General features: G+C 41.5%; 2 protein-coding genes and 2 non-coding genes across 5 annotated transcripts; all 4 read left to right on the top strand.

Annotated features, from left to right (window-relative positions):
* Positions 1-600: 600 nt before the first annotated feature.
* Positions 601-12,460, top strand: cds2 (CDP-diacylglycerol synthase (phosphatidate cytidylyltransferase) 2). The gene is made up of 13 exons (XM_028414914.1): positions 601-811; positions 5,419-5,561; positions 5,961-6,057; positions 6,388-6,485; positions 6,953-7,092; positions 7,868-7,926; positions 8,193-8,275; positions 8,450-8,537; positions 8,622-8,690; positions 8,938-9,090; positions 9,214-9,333; positions 9,469-9,572; positions 9,816-12,460. The coding sequence occupies exons 1-13, from the start codon at positions 740-742 to the stop codon at positions 9,949-9,951; spliced, it is 1,362 nt and encodes a 453-aa protein (XP_028270715.1). The 5' UTR covers positions 601-739; the 3' UTR covers positions 9,952-12,460.
* A 191-nt stretch (positions 12,461-12,651) lies between these two features.
* Positions 12,652-22,276, top strand: arhgap25 (Rho GTPase activating protein 25). 2 transcript variants are annotated; one of them, XM_028415021.1, is made up of 12 exons: positions 12,652-12,911; positions 13,056-13,123; positions 16,017-16,219; positions 17,058-17,145; positions 17,504-17,617; positions 18,696-18,900; positions 19,600-19,732; positions 19,825-19,898; positions 20,078-20,199; positions 20,488-20,642; positions 21,018-21,544; positions 21,636-21,837. In XM_028415021.1, the coding sequence occupies exons 2-12, from the start codon at positions 13,060-13,062 to the stop codon at positions 21,835-21,837; spliced, it is 1,887 nt and encodes a 628-aa protein (XP_028270822.1). In that variant the 5' UTR covers positions 12,652-12,911; positions 13,056-13,059. The 2 variants fall into 2 exon arrangements, with proteins under 2 accessions (XP_028270822.1, XP_028270823.1); XM_028415022.1 differs by lacking the exon at positions 12,652-12,911 and having other exon boundaries at positions 13,060-13,123; positions 21,636-22,276.
* LOC114442097 (U1 spliceosomal RNA) lies at positions 18,328-18,488 on the top strand. The gene has a single exon (XR_003671312.1). It is a non-coding gene; the product is annotated as a U1 spliceosomal RNA (small nuclear RNA).
* trnad-guc (transfer RNA aspartic acid (anticodon GUC)) lies at positions 18,504-18,575 on the top strand. The gene has a single exon. It is a non-coding gene; the product is annotated as a tRNA-Asp (tRNA).
* Positions 22,277-23,477: the final 1,201 nt, after the last annotated feature.

Genomic DNA, 23,477 nt, shown 5'->3' on the forward strand with positions numbered 1-23,477 from the left:
CCTGCATATAATGCTCAAGGTAACATCAATACATGACAGTGTGTAGTTCTTACTCATGCTTACTGGTTTAACAACAGCAGAACTCCAAACTCATTGCACAGAATGTTTCTTGAATATAGCCCACACCTCCTATGACGTCAGAGAACGCGGATGTGAAAGTCAAGTTAGTCAGAATACAACTGAAAATGAGGCGTCTGTACTTTAGGAATAAAAGCACAGGTTTGTTACAGAAAACTTGTCTGGTGATAGATTTATAATAACATGTAATAATGTTTCTTTTTACTCAATACAAAACAATAACAAGTTAAGCTAATTAAAAGACATTTAAAACACAGGATCAAGATATACCAAACACTCTTCCTGGCGTGGCACAGCAGGCACTTCCTGTTGTAAAGAACACATTAGGATTTAATGTGCTACTCTATTATGTTCATATTTCAAGCTGCCTAAATGTGTTTTGCGTTAACTGCAGTTGTTATTGTAGTCTGCTCCAGGTCTAATCTTTGTGTAAAACAGTCTAGTCTCCTTTAGACTTCAGTGACACGGACTTTATTTTGAACACCGGAAGTTGCATTTGTCTGTATTTGCCGAAAATTTGTCATCAATTGCGTTCTTCGATTAGAATTGTTGCTTGTAAAATTGTAGGTGGGAGATTAGAAGATTTGTCAATCCCAAAAACGAGTTTGTGTGTCAGAGCCACAGAACCTTCGCTGTTGTCGTTAGGCTACAAACCGCTAAGATGACGGAGCTGAGGCACCGTGGAGCCAAAGACAGCGACCCTACGTTACAGCAGCAACCGTCAGAGGACAAGGTAACGACCCAGCCTGCCATTAGGAGCGATGCTAACGCTAGCGGACTAGCTAGCTTTTGAATCGTCCCAGTGTATTATCTGTTGGCTCGTGTGGCTGGAGATAAAACATGCCAATGAAAAGCTGACTAACGCAGATTTTCTAGAAAGAGTCACAGCTCAGTAACATAAAAAGCTCTTAGAAGCCACCGAAACACAGTATACAAACCATCCGCCAAACTACCCACATTTTAGACATGATTGGCTGAGCCTGCCGAGGGGCTTCCTGTGCGTGCGATGGGTGCAAAACAACACCACTCCAAACAGAAAAGTTACAACTGTGTCGACATTAGCCTTGCATTTTGAACTTGGTGTACGCCGATGGATAGAACGGCTTTTATTGTATAAGAAAAAACAATTGACTTCACTTTGAGCTGGCTTTGTATTTAATCCTAATGAGTGCAACAATGAATTGAAGAATGTAAAATGGATGTTTGGTTCACTGTCTGACAGCATAATAGCTACACACATGTCCAAAGCGTCACGCAGAGCGCCCCACGTCACCTTCTCTAATAACTATTAAAAGCCGTTTCCCTGTTGAATGTTTGTTATTATTGCAGTGTTAGCTAGAGTTAGCTGTTTGCTGTCCGCTAGCCTGCAAGTGTAGCAACATTAGCTCGGCTAGCATGCCTGCTATCATGTAACAACTGCTTCATAACTCTTGTGTGACAAAATATGACAGTTTATCAGACTAAAGAGGAAGAGTACATCCATCGGGTGTTTTTCATACGAAGACGCGTTCTAGTAAATAGAGCAATGAAAGGGGCGTGGCGATGGTGTGATTGATGGGGGGGTCTATTTAGGACAAGATGATTACAGAAAATTGGAGAGCAGCTAGAAGCAGATGGGAGAACAGTGGAGGCAATATCTGCGCCTCTTCTGCAAATCACACAGGGCAAGTCTGTTTACAAGGGAATCCCACACAGTGCAGTGACTTTAATTTCTATCTGGTTGTGATGTGCTTTTGAATGGCCTACTTTAATAATCTGCTTTATGGCACTAATGTGTCAGGTTATGTAATCAGTTAATTACTTTTATGACAACAATTATAAATATTAACAGTGTTATTAAGGCAATATGCTAACAAATGTGCTAGAATAGAACAGAATGGAATAGAATAGAGAAATTACTGTTTTATTTATCTCATTTTTCCCCAACATGATTGTATAGAATAGAATAGAATATACTTTATTAATCCCTTTGGGAAGGTCCCTCGGGGAAATTTGGGATCTGCTGTATCTTGTATCTTTGTATATGCTTTGGTTTGTTAAATGTCTATATCTGCTATACCCAGAGCAGTTTTCTTGTAGTTGGTTGTTGTTTTTGACTGAAGTGGTTAATTTGCATGATCTTTGCATAGACAATATTCAAATTTAAAAGAACAACATGTTAGCCAGACAGACAAAACAAGGATCCATAAGACGAAGTCTGCTGAGGTTTATTACTGCAGGAAAAAATGGATCTTCATTAAGGAACGTAATGACCATAACTGTGTTAAATTCCTTCTGCCTTTGCTGTGACCTCTTCATGTGGATCAGTTTTATAAGAATTGTTCTAAGGTCAGTTAATGGGATGACATAACATATTCAATATGTTTAAAATGTTGTGCTTTCTGTTGTTTGTGTACACTTCTGTCTAAAGACATCATTTAGTCAATGTCCAAATTATTTGAACATGCTTATTTTCTCTGCTAAAGAGCTGCTGTACAACATTCACATGCTTTCCTCTCTGATTTGTCCTTCACTGTATATGTGAAACAATCACTGCCCACTGGGTCCACAAGCTTTAAATCCTCAGTTAAATTTGTTTTTCACAGCTCACAGCTTCTTCTAATGAAATAGGAATAACAATAACACTAAAAGCAGACACTGTTGCCGCTGGTGTGCAAGACAACATGGAAGGGGAGGAGTGTTTATGTGAAAGGAGCACCTATTTTTAACTCGAGCATTCTGAATGACGATATTGTTTCCATAGAAACCAGCAGACAGAGAATGAGTCTGTGTTTGTGTCCTAATAATTTCGTGTCCTGCTAGTGGGTTTTGACAGCTATGTGACACACTATTGCATAACAGTATATCATTTATTTAAAGGAAGGTAAATGAAATTACCCATTTTTGGAAATACCCAAAGGTCTCTTTTTGCTGAGGAATAGCTAATAAGTAAACACTGTTTTGCGGCTGGTAAAGTGTGATCAGGAGCCTCATCATGTAAAGCCTACTGAACCTGTGCAGTAGTTGGTAATTTCTAGTTTAGTCTAGTTTTTTTTTTTACAATAAAACGAGACCTTTAAGTAGAAACATTGTTATGTTAGTATTAATACATTGATTGATTGGTGTATGAGATATTATAGCAAGAAGATACAAGTTGAAAATGAGTCATTAGGTATGCAGTAATACGTCAAAAACAAAAAAAAAACAGACAATGGCACTTTTGTGTATTGCACTTTTAACCTGTTTAAGGGAGGGACAAACAGTCCTTAAAAAGCTGTATGGTAAAGGTTAAGTGACAAGGTGCAGGCAAATATCAACAAGGCTGTAGAAAGTATCCAGCTGCAGTACTGTGGTAGAGTTTGGTCGTCACAGCGTGAGACTGAGTAGGCATCACAAAACAGCAAGTAGACCATCTGCTGTGTGAATGTGAGGTGACAACTCCAAGCCTAATTTGGTCACCCACAGCAGAGAGGTCAGTACAGGGGTCATAGCATAGACAGCATAGAACTGCCACTGTCTGATGACATCCGTCCTCTACACTTCTGTTACCATGGAGTGGCGCAGCTCAGTGTGTTTTAAGCAGTCTCTCACCAGCGAACAGATGGTTTTGAGAAATCAACAATATGGATTGAGAGGATCTGGCACAGTGTTTTCCTCCCACCCACAACACTGCACTGGCAGTCCTGCTCCTATTGGCTTAATACAGTATGACCATGATACACTGGGGCAGCAGTGGCTCAGTGGTAGAGCAGCATGTCCAATGTTTGTTGGTGGTTCGATCCCAACTCCTCCCTAGTCATGTGTCCTGTGTAGCCTGTGTCCTTGGGCAAGGCACTTTACCCGGACTGCCTCCAGTGTACTCACAGGTGTGGCGCTCCTTGCTGGTCATTGTATGACACTGCTTGGCAGCAGCCTTAAGCAATTTATTAAAGTAAAGATTATTAAAATATCTAAAATAAAAAAAACGAGTAAGATGATGCTATATTTGTTCAACAACATCCATCCACTGTACTTTCTACTCCACTACAAATGTGTGCAATGTCTGTAGTTACAAGTAAATTTATGAATACAGTTGTGTTCATACAGCTGTGCTGGACAGACTCTGCATGGAGGTGGTGTCACGCTGCCAGCTGTGTTTCCATAATGAGCCTCAAATGAGTTAGCTAACTAGTTAGCTGCTGTCTGCTAACACAGGTCCATCCATTAATGTCTGATTAACAATTATCATAACATGAATCTAAAGCAGGAATCCTTACACAGTAAAAATGGTGAATGCCTGTTTTTTTTATTAGCAGCCTCTCTGTTCACTTGATGCCCACAGCCTGCCTCATGACACCCAGACCTGTCCATAGCTGCTTCTGGACTGAAAATGTAAATGGACTACACATTGTCCATTTTAATTTTAAGATGATTTCTTTGATTTTTTTAACCTGTTCATGTATCCTTTGCAATGGAAATTAATAATATATATTCAGTGTGTGAGTACTTTTACTTTTAATACTTTAGGTAATTTAAAAGTACTTAAGACTTTTACTTAAGTAGGATTGTTGATGTAGCACTTCTACTTTTACCTAAGTATATATTTTGCTGGTTATTTGTACCAAGCTTCAGTACTTCCTCCACCACTGGTTACAGGTGAATTAAAAAGAACACTTGTCCACATTCACTGTATGTGTGTGTTTATTTGTTAATGAAGGCAGGGTTAAGTAAATGGTAGTGTAATATCTCTATCTGCTGGTCTGTCTGCTACACTTGAATTGCTGTCTTTACACAGTATTAACATACTAAACTGATGGTTACAGGGTGTAGACCAAGTACTTTGTTAAAGGGCTTGTGTAAGCAGCAGTTGTCCATTTTTGGAAATAGGTTTCCTCTCTGCTTTTATAGATTAACTCATATGCTATGATGGAAATACTCCTCAAAGGTTCACATGACAGATTGTTCCAAATTGTATTAGCTAAGCTGACGTAGTGAAGAATCCGTTTACAGTCAATTTCTCAGTCACAGCTGCTGTTTTTTCCAAGAAACGCATTTGTGCAAGAACTGCTGGGGAAATGATGCAAGATGTTGAAGTTGTATGTGAGCTGTAAACGGCAAAAAATACCAAGAGCCCTCTAACCCATATCATGTGATTTAGTTTTGTTGTTCATGCACATACTAGAACTTATGGCTGGATTGATTTAAAATTGATTGTTTACACTTGTTGCATGCATAGTGTGAGACTCTTGAGCTGCTCTAACGAGAAGTAAAAAACTTCTTCATATACAACAACATAGACAAAACTCTGTTGTGTTAGCGTTCCTAATGCTAATGCTCCTCTGTATCCATGTGTCTGTGCCTTACACTGCCTCTCTTTGACAGTGTTCAGACAGCGAGCTGAAGGTGGAGAAAGATGGGCTGTCAGACACTGAGTCCAAGGTGGACTCAGGGGTCCCAGAGGTGCCAGTCCCACCGGATGACACCCCAGTGGTTCTAAACAAGGCCCTGTCTGGACTCTCCTCAAGGTACACTTCATGTAGAAAGAAAAAAAACATACACCAGGTTTAAAGTAGGACTATGAAGTAATAGCATTGCATGCCTAGTAATGTATAAAGATGGTCAACAATATTGATCTAACCAACCACTCTGTTCTACAGTCTGAGATGTTGAGTTACTGAGTTACAGGCTGTCTTTAGACCTTTAAACCACACACAGAGTACTTTGTTGACTACTACACATAAAGGGGTCCATGATTCATACAAAGTAATCTCTCTTCACACACTTCTTTTTTTAAACATCAGATATGAATCACTGAACAGTGGGATCTGTGTTCATGGTTTAATCTTGGTGGTTTGTACATGTGTTGTGTGAGAACACATTACACATCAGCAGAAGTCTTTATTTGATTAACTTGCTTTGTGCAGATGGAAGAACTGGTGGGTACGGGGCATCCTAACGTTAGCCATGATCTCCTTCTTCTTCTTCATCATCTACCTGGGCCCCATGGTGCTTATGATGATTGTGAGTACAAAACAAACTGATGATTTTTGTGTGTAAAATCAATGTATTGGTACATCCTCAATTATCCCAGGGATTTGTTCAGGTTCGCTATTATTCTCTGTGGTTGCATTCAAACAAACAAATGAAAAACCTGATCTGAATGAATGGGGATCCTGGCTCTGTAATGATGAGCAGGACAGCTTAACAGGTCATCTGGGAATTCGCTGAAAGTAGGCCTGTCAGCCATTTTGTGTCAGTGGGGCGCCCGTATTCTAGGACACACACACACTCACCAGAATTGTGTTGTTTCAGTATGTTTGTGCCCCAGTAACACAGTGATTCTCTGTGCAGGTCCTCTGTGTTCAGATCAAGTGCTTCCAAGAAATCATTACAATCGGTTACAGCGTGTACCACTCCTACCACCTGCCCTGGTTCAGGACGTTGAGCTGGTGAGGACGCACACAGAAACACAAGGAATCACATATTTTAAAAAGGTGTCATGAAGTTAGCAAGCATCCATCTTGGCTTCTGTCTGATTTTGTCATTTCATGTTTTATTTTGTTTGCAGACATCCTGAGGTTTGTTTTCTGGCCTCTTTCAGTTTGTGTAGCTTGTAGATCATTTAGTCAATCATCAAAAATGTCAAAAATTCTGTGACCCATCAGTGCTGTTTGATTTTTTTAGCTGTAGTAAAGTAGCAGAGTCCTGATATTCACTATGCCATGAGCCTGAAAAACCTAATAAAAATAGCAGCTGTATTCCATCTGCATTTCATGGAGTGCAGTGAGTCAGCAAGTTTAGTGTATCCACATTGTAGACCCCTCGTCGGTTTTTCTGCAGGCATAATGAATTCAGAACACAATTAGGTGCAGTCACAACACTGTGAGACATTTGCTCCAACTCTTCTGTCCTACAGGTACTTCCTGCTGTGTGTAAACTACTTCTTCTATGGTGAGACCGTGACAGATTACTTCTTTACGCTGGTGCAAAGAGAGGAGCCGCTTCGTATCCTCAGCAAATACCACCGCTTTATCTCCTTCGCTCTCTATCTCATAGGTACGACGCTTCTAAAGGTTCACCTACATACTAGTGTTTTTGAAAAGTAGCTGAGGTTGCACAGTTGGCACATCATCATGCCGGGGAGTGATGAATTATTCATTCAGGTTACTCAGTAGTGGCAAGGGAAACAGAGGGGAGGTGCTGTTACACCAGCAGAGTTAGCCTGCTGCTTATTGATTGAAGTGATTGCATCAAAATGAGCTCTTAGCAGATGACAGGGTTTGAGTACCAGTGTTCTCAAGCTGCATCAGGGTTGGTTATATCCGTCACCATGCAAAGTACGGTAAGTTGGGGAGAGGTCCCACTTCCTGTCAGTTAGTAGCACAGAGCTACTTTAGCTTCTGGCTGATGCCAAACAGGATGTGGGGAGGAAGGAAGCACCCTGACTCTGTCTGCCTTTTGCCTATTCAAGGTGAAACTGAATGAAACTGAATGTCTTTCTCACATGGCCTTAAGCAGGAAGCTTTGAGACTAATGGTATCACACCATGATGGTTTCATAGTGTAATATATAACCTTTAAAAAGACAATTGACAGTGTTCCTTCAGTATGTCTGCTCTAACTCACCCACCTAAAGCACATTCTGAGGTATTTTACATGTCTATTCTCAGCAATTCTCAGCTACTCGCTGCATATTAAACTGGGCTTTGTTTGAAGTAGGTCAGGCTAAATTTAATCAGTTTAATCAAATATGACCGGGATTCTGATTGAATCACCTCTGCCTTCTCACAGGCGCTATAGTTATCTATTTTATAACATTTCCTTCGTTGCAGGTTTCTGTATGTTTGTGCTGAGTTTGGTGAAGAAACACTACCGCCTTCAGTTCTACATGGTGAGTATACCCCCACCCCTTCCCCCTTTCCTGCTTCTCCTCCAGACCCCCTGCCTCAAGCCTAGTGGATTATTGAAAAGACTTGATAAAATACAGGCCATCAAGTAAATGGAGAAGTGGGACAGAGAATGCTCTAATAGAAATGTTAACTAGAAGCCAATCCTGCAGCATCACATCAGTGCACTGCACTTACACCACACAACCAGACGTGTGTCATTATAATGTAATCCCAGTGTAAACATGCATGGCTGATCCTGTCTCCACAGTTTGGTTGGACCCATGTGACTCTGCTGATTGTGGTGACTCAGTCTCACCTTATCATTCACAACCTGTTTGAGGGGATGATCTGGTAAGTTTATTTCCTTTAATTACTTTACAGTTAAAAGTCAGAAACATGGCGTCTTCCCTCCCATCATCTGTAGTCAAGAATCAAATTATGTTGTAATGAAATTATCTTTGTTTTATGACTGGGCCTTTAGCATGTGCAGACAGTCATAATAGAAGCTGTTCTTTGTCTAAATAGGTTCATTGTGCCCATTTCCTGTGTGATCTGTAATGACATTATGGCCTACATGTTTGGTTTCTTCTTTGGTCGAACACCACTAATTAAGGTTGGTCGCTACACACAAAGAATTTGTGTATGTTTCCACTACATCTTGTGATTATCCTCATCATGTGTTTTTGGGCTGTTACAGCTGTCACCTAAGAAGACATGGGAGGGATTTATTGGTGGATTATTTTCCACTATTGTGTTCGGCATCATGGTAGGTGTTTTTATTTTCTTTTTACCTCACACGTGTACATTTGCAGCCACCTGTTGTTATGTCTTTGGCGACATGTGTAAGCTGTCATTTGATTTAGCAATATATAAATGCTCTTTGTGATTATTTTCCAATATGTCCAAACAACATGGAAACGCACAGACGATGAAATATTTTAAAAATAATATTCATGTCGGTATAAATGAGGAGATTGTGACTGGAAACTGACAGAACCTTGCTCCCCTTTCAGCTCTCCTACGTCATGGCTGGCTACCGTTACTTTGTCTGCCCAGTGGAGTTCAACAATGACTCCAACAGCTTCCAGGTGGACTGTGAGCCATCAGAGCTTTTTCAGCTCCAGGACTACTCCCTGCCCGGCATCCTGGAGTCTGTCACTGGATGGGTAAGACTCTCTCTCTCTCTCTCTGTCATGCCAAAAAATATATGGCATGAACAGTGTTAAAACTGCTGCAAGTCTCTGTTGAGTGTGGCTGTGTTGGTGTAGCTCTTCCTCTTGTCTCCACAGACCACAGTGCGTCTATATCCGTTCCAGATTCACAGCATAGCTCTCTCCAGCTTTGCCTCCATTGTGGGACCCTTCGGTGGCTTCTTCGCCAGCGGCTTCAAGAGAGCTTTTAAGATCAAGGTGTGTGTGTGTGCTCATACCCCTCTCTATGGATGTTTTCCTCCTTACCTTACCTTTAATATCCGTAGTTTTTGTTTGGCTGTCATGTCATTTTCAGCTGCACAGTCTGAGCTTGTGTGTTGTTTTTCATTTCAGGATTTTGCCAACACCATCCCCGGTCACGGAGGCATAATGGACAGATTTGACTGCCAGTACCTCATGGCCACATTCGTCAATGTCTACATAGCCAGTTTCATCAGGTAAATATACCAACAGAGAATTTTAGTGTATTTAAACTTGTTTATTGGCAGATTTTGTTCTTTGGAAAACTGTGTTATTTTAAAGAGAGAATGCTTTAGACATAGCACCTGCAAAAACATGAGGCCGTCTTGAATTTTCAGTTTCTGGTGGTTTCATGGCTGTTTCAAGAGAAATCAACCATGTCTGTGCAGTGTAGCTGGGAAGTTAGCCACATGATTGATTCTCTCTCTGCCTTCTCTCAGGGGCCCCAACCCCAGCAAGGTGATCCAGCAGCTCCTGGCCCTCCGCGCCGATCAACAGCTCCACATTTTCAACGCTCTGAAGGCTCACCTGACAGAGAAAGGTCTGCTGCCAGCGTTGGAGGAGGCTGCTGCCTAAAGCCACCCAGCAGCTTGCCCTGAGGGAGGTGGGGGAGGGGAGGAGGACAGAGCACGGGCAGCATCTGGGGTTGCTCCGTGTTGCCCCAGCTCTCTGGGAGACCCACAGTGCTTTGTGAGAGCGGGAACACATTCACAAAAACATAAAGAAAACCACAAAAAAAATGACAACCTTGGGTCATTCCGTTTCGTTTTGGGTATGAGAGTCGTGCGTGTTTGCGTTCATGCAGTCTGTGACTTGTTTCTGACACCAGTGTTTTCAGGTTGAGTTTGTGAATTACTGTACTGTTACACCTCTCCAATATTGTCAGTTCTTCTATCTATTAACACTGAAATGTTGGTCGACTGTACATTTCTTCCTGTATACAGGATATCCACTATATACCTACACAAGTGTGTTAATATTTTATCGTACTTTTTTTAATGCACTGCATTAACCTGTTACTCTCTGTATTCTTACTTTGGCGGCATCCTCCCCTTCACGTTTCTATTTATACATAGATGGTTTTTATATTTGGTATGTTATCTTAATGTTGTATTAGTTTTATTAAGGCTGAATTCACCTCCACTGTGTGCTTTTGTGTTTCCTGTGTTTTTATTTTTTGTTGCCATGCTTCATTTCATTTCACAGCCTCTAAAGCTTAGCCAAATACCAATATTATAATGATCTGCTGAAATGTTCGACTGGACTAAATGACACTGAGATCATCTTAAACTCAATCCCGTCTTGAGTTTTCTGGGCATGTTTAACACACATTTGCCATGTTTGCGGCTTCAGAGCAGAACCCTGCATTGATCCTCTACATCAAACCTATACTGGCTAGATTTTTATGGATTTGTTCAAGTTGGACTTTGCCAATACTGTTTGCCACTGTGTATATACCAGTGTTCATTCCCAGTACGACTCTTTGTTATTTATGCTATTGGCAGACGTACATTTAATTTGGTGGGAAAATATATAAGTTAAAATTTGGCTACTGTTGAGTTTATTTTAGTCTGTCAAGCTTTCCTAAAGATTTACACTCTCTTTACTTGAAAGTATTTAAGGGTAAAACATGTATCTTGTTACACAGCAGTTTAACTGTCACTAAGAATATTATTCAGTATCTTCTTCTGTGGAGGTTTCTCTGTGAAAATGACCCCTGTGATGTCATAGGTATGGACCTTAAAGTGTGCAAATTTAAGTGGGAAAAATCTGGCCATTTATGAGTTGAGTATAATCATGAAGGCATGCATTGTGGGAAATGTAAATACCCACAGTTCCCCTTTCAACCTTCGTTATTGTAGTTTTAAATACATTTTTTATTGAAATATGTTTTTATTTTTCTAACTTCGAGTCATTACTTCTGTGTAAGCTCAAGTTTAATTTCAGTTACACTTAAAGAGTACATGCATCATAGGACAAACAGCAATATGAGCATTTATACAGTGGCTGGTGTAGCAGGGAGGTGGGTGTCTAATTATACACAACGTCATTGTGCTGTAATCTGTGAAGTTTTTTTGAAATTGCCTAGAGACATTCTGCCATCTTAAATGTCCTTTCATCTAAAACTATATATACATACATGTGTATTAGATGAACCACTGTATAAATCAAGCATGGTTCTATATGTGTTCCTAAATTTGAATGTCCCTCCATGCATTTTTTATTCTAATTTTTCCATTCTTTTTTTGTCTCATCCAACCAGTCTTAATTTTATCTTTCTTGAGGTATTTATTTTATTTGCTGTGAGCAAATCAGACCCTTTCAGAGTTGCTATATTGTACATTTATTAAAAAGATGTTAAGTGTTCTTTAGTATTTTTTTGTTTAGAGAAATATTTAAAGTATTATTTCAATTGAGGAAAGAATATTCTCTCTGTGTGACTTTAGTGCAGTTGGCTGTTTTCTAGGCTCCCCCCCCCCCCCCTGCTAGCCTTCATGTGTCGCCTTCTGCGTTGCAGAACGTAGATACCGTTTTCCAAAAATATAAGTAGTGTAAGGGCTGGCAGTGTAGATGTTTCTCAGGCTTTGCTGCCTCTGTGATGGTGTGATGTTTGAGGTTTTAACCCTGCTTAAAAGCTATGTACTGCCACTTCTCTGCCTGCTGTTACAAACGGCCACTAGAGAGAGCTGGAGCTCCTGTGCTCAGCCGGTAACACTGCATGGAGAGGTCTGACCCTTTGTTACTGCGGTTACTGTTACATTCCAGTGCCCCCTAACCTTCAGCTTTGTTTCAATAAGGCACACAGGATGCACCTCTGTGCCATTTATAATCTACACAGTGCCACTTTGCTGCCCAGCCTGGACCCTCAAACAAGAATGTATGGGAGTTGTGTGATTGTCCCACAAACTCTGTCGGCTCCCTTTTGTGGACATCTTATTTTGTGCTTAGAGATTCTCTTACAAAGCTGTATGATTTCAGTATATTAAACTGTGCAATGGTTTGTGTTGACATTGTCTCAAGAAAAGCTGTGCTCTGAGTTGTCCTTCGCCTTGGTTCAGAGAAAATTAAAGTTATTTAAAAGTCATGCGGTTGGTTGTCTGCTGTGTTCTTCCCTCTTCTTCTTCCCCATTTTTAAAGTATTTTCAGCACCCCCTTACACCCATGACATAATACCTTGGTTTCTTTAATACTGGAGAAACACTGCTGTCACCCAAACCGTACATCCCTTTTGATTGTGACTGCCCTGCTTCCCTCACTGCAGGCTGAGCTCTGAGGCAACATGCTCACTGACAAAACCAGGAGGTAAAAACCATTTCCTTTAGGTGAAGACACCAGTGGTTTTTTTCTTGTGACACCCTTAGTCACTTGAAGACTCCCCACTATATGAAGCTCTGGAGTATTATAGTGCATCAGTCCTGGAAGCCATTGATGCCGCATTTTTGGCAGAACAAGTATGAACATGGAAGTAAAAACAACATGAGGCAACATGAATTGAAGGGCTGAAAAAAAGAAGAAGAAAGATTAACACACAGGAAGTAGGAAGTGCGATCAGCGATATCTTCATTTTGTGTGTGTGTTTTAGTGTGTATGTATGTTTATGTGTGTATGTGTGTGTGTGTGCGTGCACTCTGGTGAGGTGCATGTGTGAACTGAAGCCCTGACCTGTGCTATGCCCTAAGGACAATGTCTCTGAGGCTACCTCGCAACTGGGACTTCAGCACCTTGAAGGCTGAGACAGCTCGGATAGGTAGGTGACTGTGCTGCGTTCACTGACAGCCAACGCTTTTACACTTCATCTTTTACAGACCTTTCCAGTTAGGGCATATAGCTGATGATGTCTAAATCTGTCAAAAGGGGATGTTAACTGGCTGACTGAGTTTCTATTAAATCGCTTATTAAACAAAGCTTAAAAGTGCTGGAAGAGGAAAAAACATCACATTTTTGAAATGATTCCTTTTTGTGCTCATGAAAGTGTGGCATAAAAGTACCCATGGTGTTTGTAAGGTGTTACATTTGAGTCTAATTTTGTGTTTCCGTGTGGCTTTTAGGCGGTTGTGTGGTGGTCACCATGGCTGGTTCTTAGACTAACACAAACCACTGTATCTAATATAGAAAAAAATATTTATAAATTCCAACATAGCTTCAAATTCAGTGTTTTTCATGTGTTTGTGTGTGTGTGTTGCATTTACACACACAGTCATGTGTTTTACAGCTAATGTGCTACCATGACTACCACTGTTTGCATAAGCTGGAATCAGTGCCATGTTTCTTCTCACACTTGCATGGCACAACAGCTGCAACACAAACATCATGAGAGATTTTCCTACAGCAGTGATAGGTGAATGCTTTACTGTGCAGTGCTGCTGCTGAACACCTTTTTTGGCTCCTTCTGCCGGGGAAGTGGGTGTTCAGCACCATTGAAGGAAGTGGCTGCCTACAGTGCATTTATTTCATCGTTTTATGTCGAGTGTATCAACCATTCTTATCATCATACTTTACCGCTCCAGTATGACAGAATAACTGCCTCAAAGCCATTGATCTCCCCTGGTCATTGATGTATTTCGTGGACTCAGACAGGTGGCTTTTTCTTTGGAACATGACATGATGCATGGTGTTTGGCAGGAAACTGATGCAAGAGCTCGAATTCTGCAGAGACTGTGGCTGCTGATATGCATAACTTATAAGCCAGTGTGACGAGATGCATGTCTGCAACATCGTATCGTAAAAATGTGAAAGGTCAACCACAAACCTTTCAGAGTGAATGTCATTTTTAAGAAATGAAGCACTTAACACAGATTCTTCCTGAACCTGCTACTTCAGGATCAAAAGAATCCAATGACCTTTTGGAACATGTGCTGTTTCAATCTGTTGAGTCAGATGAGAAGATTAAAATGACTTATGAAGCAGTCAGAAGTTTAGGGTTGGCATAAAGAGTAGAAAGTTCCGTTTGAAGGAAACTAGCAGCGGTAACGCTCTCTTTAATTTGATCTGTGCTATGATCAAATATACCAATGACAAGTTATGAGAGATTACAGGAAATTATGCAACTTTATTCTTACACATACTAATAAGAAAGTCATGATGTCCACTTAGTTTGATGTAACATTAATTGCAGTGACATCCTCTCAAAATATTTCCTTCAGAACATGCTAGGTTTATGGAAGTTCATGTCTGTTCCTCCACATTTCTATAGGTGAGTATTTAACTATTTTTAATCTGGTAAAATTCCACTTTGTTGGTAGTTCTACAACACCAACACAAAACAGGACACAGCACAACAACAGCAAATGGTTAAAGTGACAAATGCATTCCCACACAGGATGTTGAGCTAAGTGCTGATAAGCCAAATAGTCCCTCTCTTAACTCGCTCACTTTCTGAACCCACTTAGTCCTGTAGCTACTACAAGGTCAAGAGAGCTGGAGCATATTCCAGCTGTCAATGGGCGAGAGATGGAGTCTAAATCTAAGGACAGGTCAACAGAGAGACAGACAACCACTCATGTATGTGGGAGAAAAATGGAGCCAAAGCGACGCAGGCACGGGGGGGAGTGTACAAACTCTGTGTTCTTGTGATATGTTCTATTTTGGTTTGGGGTATTAAAAGCACACAGTCTGTAGGAAAACTGGACATCCTCCTCTCCTGCTCTCGACTGAAACGTCTGTTCGATGTTGGTTATTGAACGCGTCTTTGAGGTGCTGATGTGTGGCGGCTGATCACGAATCGAGGCCAGTTGAAAGGAACTATGTGTTTGTCAGCTGAGGGCGTGGTGTGACATCATCAGCCTCTGTGTGTGGGCTCAGGGTTCTTCAACAGCACTTTAACTTTCCACTAATCAAGGGAGGGTGGTGCTATTAAAATTAGATCAAGGGGCTCTTGAGTTTGTAGGTGGAGACCTTCAAAGTGTAGCAGGCCTCTGGGAAGGATGTGGCAGCTTCCTGTTTACCCCAGTCTGACCCTTCTTCTTCTCTTCTCTTCTGTCATCTTGCTTAACAAGGCACGGTGAATTTAAGAAGAACAGAGAAAGTGGACTCAATCAGGATCCAGCTATCTCTGCTGTCCTACCACCCTGCATGTTGCTCAGACCGCCCGCATCCTCCTCTGTCATCTCTGGGCCACGTACATCCCTGCTCTTGTCAAGGGCGTAGTTTTAGTATGGACGGAGGGGACGTGTCCCCACCAATAGTTTGATCCCCTCCTAAAATAAACAGATTCTCATTAGGTGCAGGAAGGGTTAAATTCTGTTGAACTCTTAGGTCCCCACCAATGTCAAAACAAATCTTTAGTGACCTTCTCAAAAGAATACGTTTCTGTGTCTGTTTCAGTTCAGCTAAATCTCAGACCGTATTGTTGCAGGTGTATGTGTTATGTAGTGCAATCTCAGCTGCATTCATGCACCTTCCACAGGAAGCTGGTCAGCTCAGACCGGCAGTTTCCTCTCAGCGTCGAACTAGATGAGGAACAAAAATAGGCTACAATGATCTGCTCTCTTAACTCTGATAGGCTGCTGCATATTCATGTCAAAAGGAGGAAATGCTCTGCTGTAGTTGAGCACGGCTGATGTTTTGGTAGCATGTCAAAGCTTCAACTGTGACACAGCAAGTCGCCTTCACTAACTTCTTTCTTGTGGTTCCTTTGGCAGCCCGATCCAAGAGTGTGATACCTGGAGAGGGAAGCCCCGGCCAGGGCTCGCCTCGCTCCTCCAGGTCCATGGAGAGGCCGCTGAAGGCCGGCTGGCTGAAGAAACAACAGAGGTCTTTAGTCAAAAACTGGCAGCAGCGCTACTTTGTGTTGAGAGGGAGCACACTGACCTACCACAAAGATGACAAAGAGACCACTGTGCAGGTGAGAGGCTGTGGAAGAGGCTTAATGGTGCTGTCTGTTCAATCAAGTTGTATTTTCCTGTTATTTTAACCCTGTGTACACTGCTTTATTGGTTCTAAAATTACTTGTATAATTTCCATGTCTCTGTCACATGAGTAAATAACGATAACTAAAATCATCTAACATTAACAGTTTAATCAAATATCTTGTACATCCACTGATTGACTTATAGCATAGTGTGCATGTGCCTTATCTATTCTAATCAACACCACAAGCACGTCTTCTGTAGCTGTGTGGCTAAATTTGCACACTTCCTGCACACAAAGCAACTGAAGCCTGAGGCCTCACATGAGAAACCTCCTGCCGCTGAGAGGACTTTTGATTTTGCTCTGATGTGATTAGCTCTTCTGCTGTTATGCCATGTCATCGTGTGTAGCTCCATCTGTGTGTGACAGGAAACTCCCAAATGGTTAAGGGGTCAATTATTGCTGACATTTAAGGGAAAGTACGTAGAAAACTACAATACCTGCACAGAGATCATAGTCATATGTTGTATTAACGGTGGTTCTGCTCTTTTTTCCTCATTACATGTGTTCCCTTTTCTCCTTATTTCTTCTTTTGACCTTTGTTTTTAAACAGAGATGAATTAGTTGGACTGTGGGTGGAGAGGATGGAAGATAGAGGAAGTGTAAATACTGCATATGCTGTAATGTAAACAATGCCCATGAGTACATCCTAAACCATGTCATAACAGACATGAATGATGGGAGCGTTTTCATGTATGGTAAAGTGAATCTTAGAGGTTGTTGTTGGTATGGAGGACACTAAATCTCTGTGTGTTTGTACTTTTGACCTACAGGGAGTCATCCAGCTGCGCTTCAGTAAAGTTAATGAACTTCCTCCAAATTCTGACGACCCAGGAAAATATCTCTTTGAGATCATACCATGTGAGTGTGCAGCTTTAGAGACTTTACACAGCACATTCATTTCAAGACATTAAGTTGTTTCGTTATGGTCCAATGAGACCATATTATATTATGTGTCTAATTCTTTTTTCTCATTAGGATGTTTACAAAATTTTATCATGTTTACAGATGTTTAAAATACTATATTAGCACAGGCCGTACAACTCTAGCCTGCTTCTCTTTTCCTCGTGTTTCATATTATGGGTTTTATTTCCTGTTTCAGTATGGGTCTGCCAAGAAATGACACTGTCCATTTGGGAAACATTATGCTGATTTTATGTTTCTCATTTCAGATTTGATGTTTCTCTTATTTGCAATAATCATTACCATCATTTCTCAGACACAACAGGAGACAGAGAAAGATGTCCATATGTGTTCATGGCAAACTCCCAGAGTGACATGGAGGAGTGGGTCCGCACGCTCCGCAGAGTCATCGGAGTGCCAACGAGTGGAGGTGGGGTAAAACCTTCTTATTGTTATAACAGCTGATGTCGTGCATGGCATTGCAACGGTTTGGTGAACACTCTAACATCTGTGGTACCAACCAGCCTCAGGTTAGCTTAGAAGAGGAAGAATGGAATGTTTTTCTAAAACTGGGCAAAGCTAGTATCATGTGGCAGCATCTACGCACCGGCCAGTCAAAGCATTTACTCCCTTAATGGAGTGCAGCAGGGATTTTTGTAGGCCACCACAGAAGTTGGTATCTCATGGGTTCCCATGACAAAAAGCTAACTGTGACATCAACAGCAAGTTCTTTCCTCTTTGACAGTGCAAAGGCCTTGATGACATTTGTAGTCTCATTTAGCTGCTTGTTAGCATCCATGTTGTCGCCTCGTCTTTACAGAAAATATTTAGTTTTGCAAGTGTATTTGTTTATTTTTTTTCTATCCCTGTCCTGTATGATTATGGTTATGATTGTGATTATGATGATATAAGGTTTGACATTTTTACACGGACGTCTATGGTAGTCAACCTCACATGGTCAGAGCTGCAGTTTTTGGCACTTTTGGCTCAACATTGTCCCCTCTGTAGGTTAGGGTTAGCTATTAATATTTTGGGTGTAGGATTCTATTTATAATAGACATGAAGTATTAATCTTCTTTCAAAATCTGTAACATGGACATGGCTCTTTATTCTTTAAAGTAACACCCATGATTACCCATGATACTTACCTTGCAGGGGAGAAACCATGATCAGGTGGTTCACCCAGGGCAAGGCTCAGCCATTGCACTCTAGGTTGGGCAATTCCCTGTGAATTCCCCAAATGTGGGAATCTCGACTGCATAATATCTGGTAGTAGGAGACTGCATTCACGCTGTCCCCCAACTTCCCCCCCACAGTCCTCGTTAGTATAGTGGACAGTATCTCCGCCTGTCACGCGGAAGACCGGGGTTCGATTCCCCGACGGGGAGGTTTGTTTTACTCAATTTCCCCATTGTGGGACTGATAAAGCTATTCTTAATTCTTACTGTGAAGCCAGTGTAAATGTGTTAATAAGGGTGTTAGTTCTAACTGTGGTCCTGTCTTCGCAGTGTTTGGAAAAAGTCTCATGGACATTGTAACATATGAGCAGCGCTTCGGCCCACACATGGTGCCCATCCTGGTGCAGAAGTGTGTGGAGTTCATTAAAGAGCACGGGCTGGATGAGGAGGGCATCTTCCGCCTCCCTGGTCAGGACAACGCCGTCAAACAATTCAGAGACGCCTTTGATGCAGGAGAGAGGCCGTCCTTCCCCAGGTAGGACACTCCTGTGTGTGTCTGCAGTATTAAGTGTGGGTTAAATGACATAGGTTATCAGCTCTTGCTTTTATCACATCACGAACTTGTATGTCATTCAAAGTCCTTTTTATAAACCTGGGTGGAGGCTGTATGAGCTTGAGTAGGCCTTAAAAGGAGATACACATTCTAATTTCAGTCGATAGGCAGCATCTTTTTTTTTTTTTGTTCTGAGAAACCATGAAGAGATGAGAGAGATAACTGAGAGGCTGGTAGACCTCTGTCTTCTCAGAGCTGAAAGCAATACCACATCCTGTTCTGGCAGGCACACAGGAGAACGCCTTCATTACTCAACATCACAAACTCCTCTGACAGAGCACTGTCGATTCAAACACCAGTTTATCCTGATCCTTTTGTTATTTAAAGGTAGCCGGCAAGAGACGGACCTAACACTGATGTAATAACGTCCAGGCCTCTCAGCAGCTTTTTGTATATTCAGCTGAGGGTTTATATACAAGTATGTTATGAAGCGTCTGTCTTAACTAGTGGATATTATAATGCAGAAAAGAACTTGGATGCTGTTTCTATGTTTACACAGATCTCTGTATGCTTGGAGTAAACACTTCTAATGAGTCTTTGCCTAGAATCCATCAAACTTACATACCAGGGTTTAAACATCTTTTGCTCATTGGATGATGAATAATGAGTCATTGCCCACAGTGACACAGATGTCCACACGGTGGCATCGCTGCTCAAACTCTACCTGCGGGAGCTGCCTGAACCTGTGGTGCCCTGGACTCAGTACCAAGACTTCCTTGATTGTACCATCCTGCTGGACTTCAACAACAAGGAGGTAAACTTAAGAAAAAACATATGTGTGTATGTATAATTGTATGTGTGTGTGTGTGTGTGTGTGTGTAATTTCTTGTTCACATGTCCTTACAGGGTTGGGGAAAGTTGGAGAAACAAATTGCTATTCTGCCCAGAGTAAACTACAACCTTCTCAGTTATGTCTGCCGGTAAGTAGACGTTGAAGTGCAAAGCATTATGGGACATTCCAGAGAATAATCCTAGTGCCTTTAGTGGTTAGAGACAGAGCTCAAAGATAATTGTTCACCAACATGTCCTTGAGCAAGACACATTAGTGTACACGTGCTACTCTGCCCTGCAGCTCTGCTCATCATGCTTCTGTCTTCAGCTTTTTGTTCGAGGTGCAGCAGCATTCCACGGTGAATAAGATGAACGTGGAGAACTTGGCCACTGTGATGGGGATCAACCTGCTCAAACCTCAGATCGAGGACCCCATTACAGTGATGAAGGGTGAGGGCAGGGAGACAATGCAATATTAAACCTGTGTTAATATTGCAAAAACACAGTCTGCATGCTGTGTGACTGCTAGCTGTATTAAGCAATGACATGTGCTAATATGACGACACAGCTTGATCCTTCTTTATTTTACATACTAGAATTGTACATCACAAAAAAAACTTGTGTATCTTCTTCACCTCTATAATTAATCTGTACTAGTGCACTAAGAAAAAAAGTAAGCTTGAACAAAAAGCATGTTGATCACAGTGTTTTCACATATGTGTTTGTTTTTCTTCACAGCGACTCCTCAGATCCAAAAGCTGATGACCGTGATGATCCGACAGCATGAGGCTCTGTTTCCTCTCTCCAAGGACGTGCTGCCCCCCTCTCCATCAAACAAGGCTGACAGCCAAAAGAACACTCCCCGAAGCTTTGTGGGCTGGGAGTCTGCAGAGGTATGAGCACATGACCACACATTAAACCTCGGACGAGACATTAAGCTTTTCAATATCCTGTTTTGACAGCATGCAGCTGTGGTGCTGGGGATGGAAAGGGTACACACATTAACACGCATTTTAAATATCTAATTATATTTGTTTTGATTCATCAATTGAGTGGGAATGAAGGAGTTTTGGATAATAAAATGGATGTAATTATTATCTGTATGGGAAATATGTAACTGTTCAATTTTGCATTAGCACAATTACCAAAAACTGCATGAAACAGTTTTTTTTTTTTATTTTACACAAATGTCTAACAGGGTGGCCATATTAAATGATTACAAAAGGTCAGAGATATATTACCTGTAATTAACACTGTGTTTGTGTCAGATGGCCGATGCATCTCTGTCTGAGTCACCAGAGGAGGAGGACATGGACAGTCCTGGTCCTACCAGAGAAACCTTCAGCCCCCAAACCCCGGCGCAGGAACCTTTCTCCCCCTCTCCAGATGAGTGGTCCAACAGCCCCCGGAAGCGCACTCAGACCCTCCCGACCTTCAACTGCCCCCTCACAGGGATGGCGGCCAAGGCCACTGCCCTCAACAGGTGGAGTCGAATCCAAGAGGGCGTGGAGGAAAAGAGTGGGACATTGTCAGAGGACATTTTTAAAATCCTGGATTTGCGGACCTCAGGGTCTTTTTTTGGTGGTTCTCATACAAATAACAAGGAGGAAGAGAATAAAACCACAGCCCGAAGAGGAAGTGACAATGCCGGTTCTACCGCTGGCACCCAAAAACCTGACAGTGACTCCCAGGTGCTGTCCCACCAAAAGAGTGCAGACAGCCTGACAGTGAGAACAAATCAGCAGGGCAACTGCAAGACAGAAGAGAAGAAAGACCCCCAGGAGCTTATGAACAGGTGAGTCCAGCTGAGGAGGCACGTGAAGACCACCACAAACTACAATCTCTTCATTTTGATCATTAATCCAATGTTCCTTATGTTCTTGTAGTTTACAGCAGGAGAACAAGGAGCTGAAGGCCTCAGTGGCAGAGCTGCAGTCTGCTTTAGAGACTGAGCGCCACCGTGTGGCCGCTCTGGAGATCTGCCTAAAAAATGCAGAGCGCAGCCGAGACGAGGCTCAGAGACGCAACGAGGAGCTGCAAAGAGACATTCAGAAGTTCCTCACCAGCGGAAAGAAAGCTCCTACCTAAGCGTCTGACTTGCTGATTGACTGATGTGAACCTCTTAGCTTCATCAGAGCTTCTTTTAACAAGTGCTGGTTCCGGAGAGTACTTCAGTCCTCATCTTGACGCCGGATTGTTTCCACTGGCAAACTGCTGGAGTCCTGTTACTGTGTATGAACTGTCTGGTGTGGGTGGGATGAATGAATTATTTAAACAAACAAACCCATCTCTCCTCCAACCATTTACATGTGGACTCTATAATATTGTTAGTGAATACAAATGCTGTGTGTCATCATTTCAGTGGTAAATTAATAAAGCTGCAAGTCTTAGTGTTTTTGATGAATAAATCTCACAACAAATATACAACTGCACATACAACACATGCCTTCTCATAGAAATGACCTGATTACATAAGAAGCGAAAAGCTAAGCTAGTGATATAATAATATTTAAAATATGTTAACAGTTTCTTATTATTAATAGTCCCGGAAACATCACTAGCTTTGCATGCACAAATATGCATGACTTGATGACTGGATGAACATGAGTTAAGTTAGTGATTAGCAGGTAAACAGAACATAAAATAGGCTCATATCCCCCATCAGGATATGAACCCAATCAGAAATAAGCAAAGACATAAACAGTGTCATACAAAACTGAATCTTTACCACCTTTATGACAAAGGTTGATTTTTTCAAATTATATATAAATATAAATGTGTAGCATGTTATACTTCAAGCAGGAACAAACATGATTTGCCTCTCACCCTATGAGTACTGTGCATATTTTCACTCAAGTAAGGTCCCAGGTCGTCTGCTAGAAGGGGTGCTCCTCTTTGTTTTGGCCCACCGTGAAATTTGAAAAGTTCGTACTAATTCTGCTTTTATTGTGTAGGTTAATTAAAAGTGAATTATTTTTTAGTGCTCTGGTGTTGTGTGTGAACCATACAGTGCTGGCTTCAGGTCAGCTAGAATGAAAAAAACTCAAGAGGTTGTTTTGAAACAAAAGAATCACAGCTATTATAACCATGAAAAAAACGTTTCTATGTTATTTCAGTTTTATTTTTTGGCCCTCAGCCCTGCAAACAGATTTATGATCCTACACAGGAAAAAGATTTGGCTGCCTCTGCTTCAAAGTGTTGAAATAGTGCCGTTGCACTTAACACAAACATACGTTAATGCCTGTAATTGGATATCTCTATCCATCACTGACTAACTTCAACCTATCACTTCCCATTGCCACCACGGCCATCACAGCTATGACACGTTCTTAGCTCTCTGATTGGTCAGTTCTATAAGCAGAACTTTTCATGTGAATCTCCTGCTAAATCCAATGAAACTTTGATTTCCCATAATACATCTTGACCTGATTTTAAAGGATATCTTCTGGTGGACAAAGCACATGGAAATCATACAATTCATAAACTGTATATCTGCACAAAAGATTGTCTGTCTGAACACTTAGTCTAAAAATAGCAACCACTGCCTGCATAAATCAACAATTGTTACACTCAGACGCCCATAATGGAGTCCATATGGAGGGGCCTGGTTGTATGTGTGTGTGCAAAAAAACATTGCCACTATCAAGCCTTCTTTAGGTCATCAGGAAGATGTGATAGTCTGTTGCAGCAGCAGTTTAACAAAGCGACAGATAACAGCATGTCTGTCA

This window comes from Parambassis ranga, chromosome 9 (genome assembly GCF_900634625.1).
Source record: "Parambassis ranga chromosome 9, fParRan2.1, whole genome shotgun sequence".
Classification (NCBI taxonomy): domain Eukaryota; kingdom Metazoa; phylum Chordata; class Actinopteri; family Ambassidae; genus Parambassis; species Parambassis ranga.

Coding starts and splice junctions, on each gene's coding strand:
- cds2 (XM_028414914.1), top strand. CDS start 740: ATGACGGAGCTGAGGCACCGTGGAGCCAAAGACAGCGACCCTACGTTA. Junction 6,486..6,952: donor TGGTTCAGGACGTTGAGCTG/GTGAGGACGCAC, acceptor TCTGTCCTACAG/GTACTTCCTGCTGTGTGTAA. Junction 7,093..7,867: donor CTTCGCTCTCTATCTCATAG/GTACGACGCTTC, acceptor CCTTCGTTGCAG/GTTTCTGTATGTTTGTGCTG.
- arhgap25 (XM_028415021.1), top strand. CDS start 13,060: ATGTCTCTGAGGCTACCTCGCAACTGGGACTTCAGCACCTTGAAGGCT. Junction 18,901..19,599: donor GAGAGGCCGTCCTTCCCCAG/GTAGGACACTCC, acceptor CATTGCCCACAG/TGACACAGATGTCCACACGG. Junction 19,899..20,077: donor CTTCTCAGTTATGTCTGCCG/GTAAGTAGACGT, acceptor TTCTGTCTTCAG/CTTTTTGTTCGAGGTGCAGC.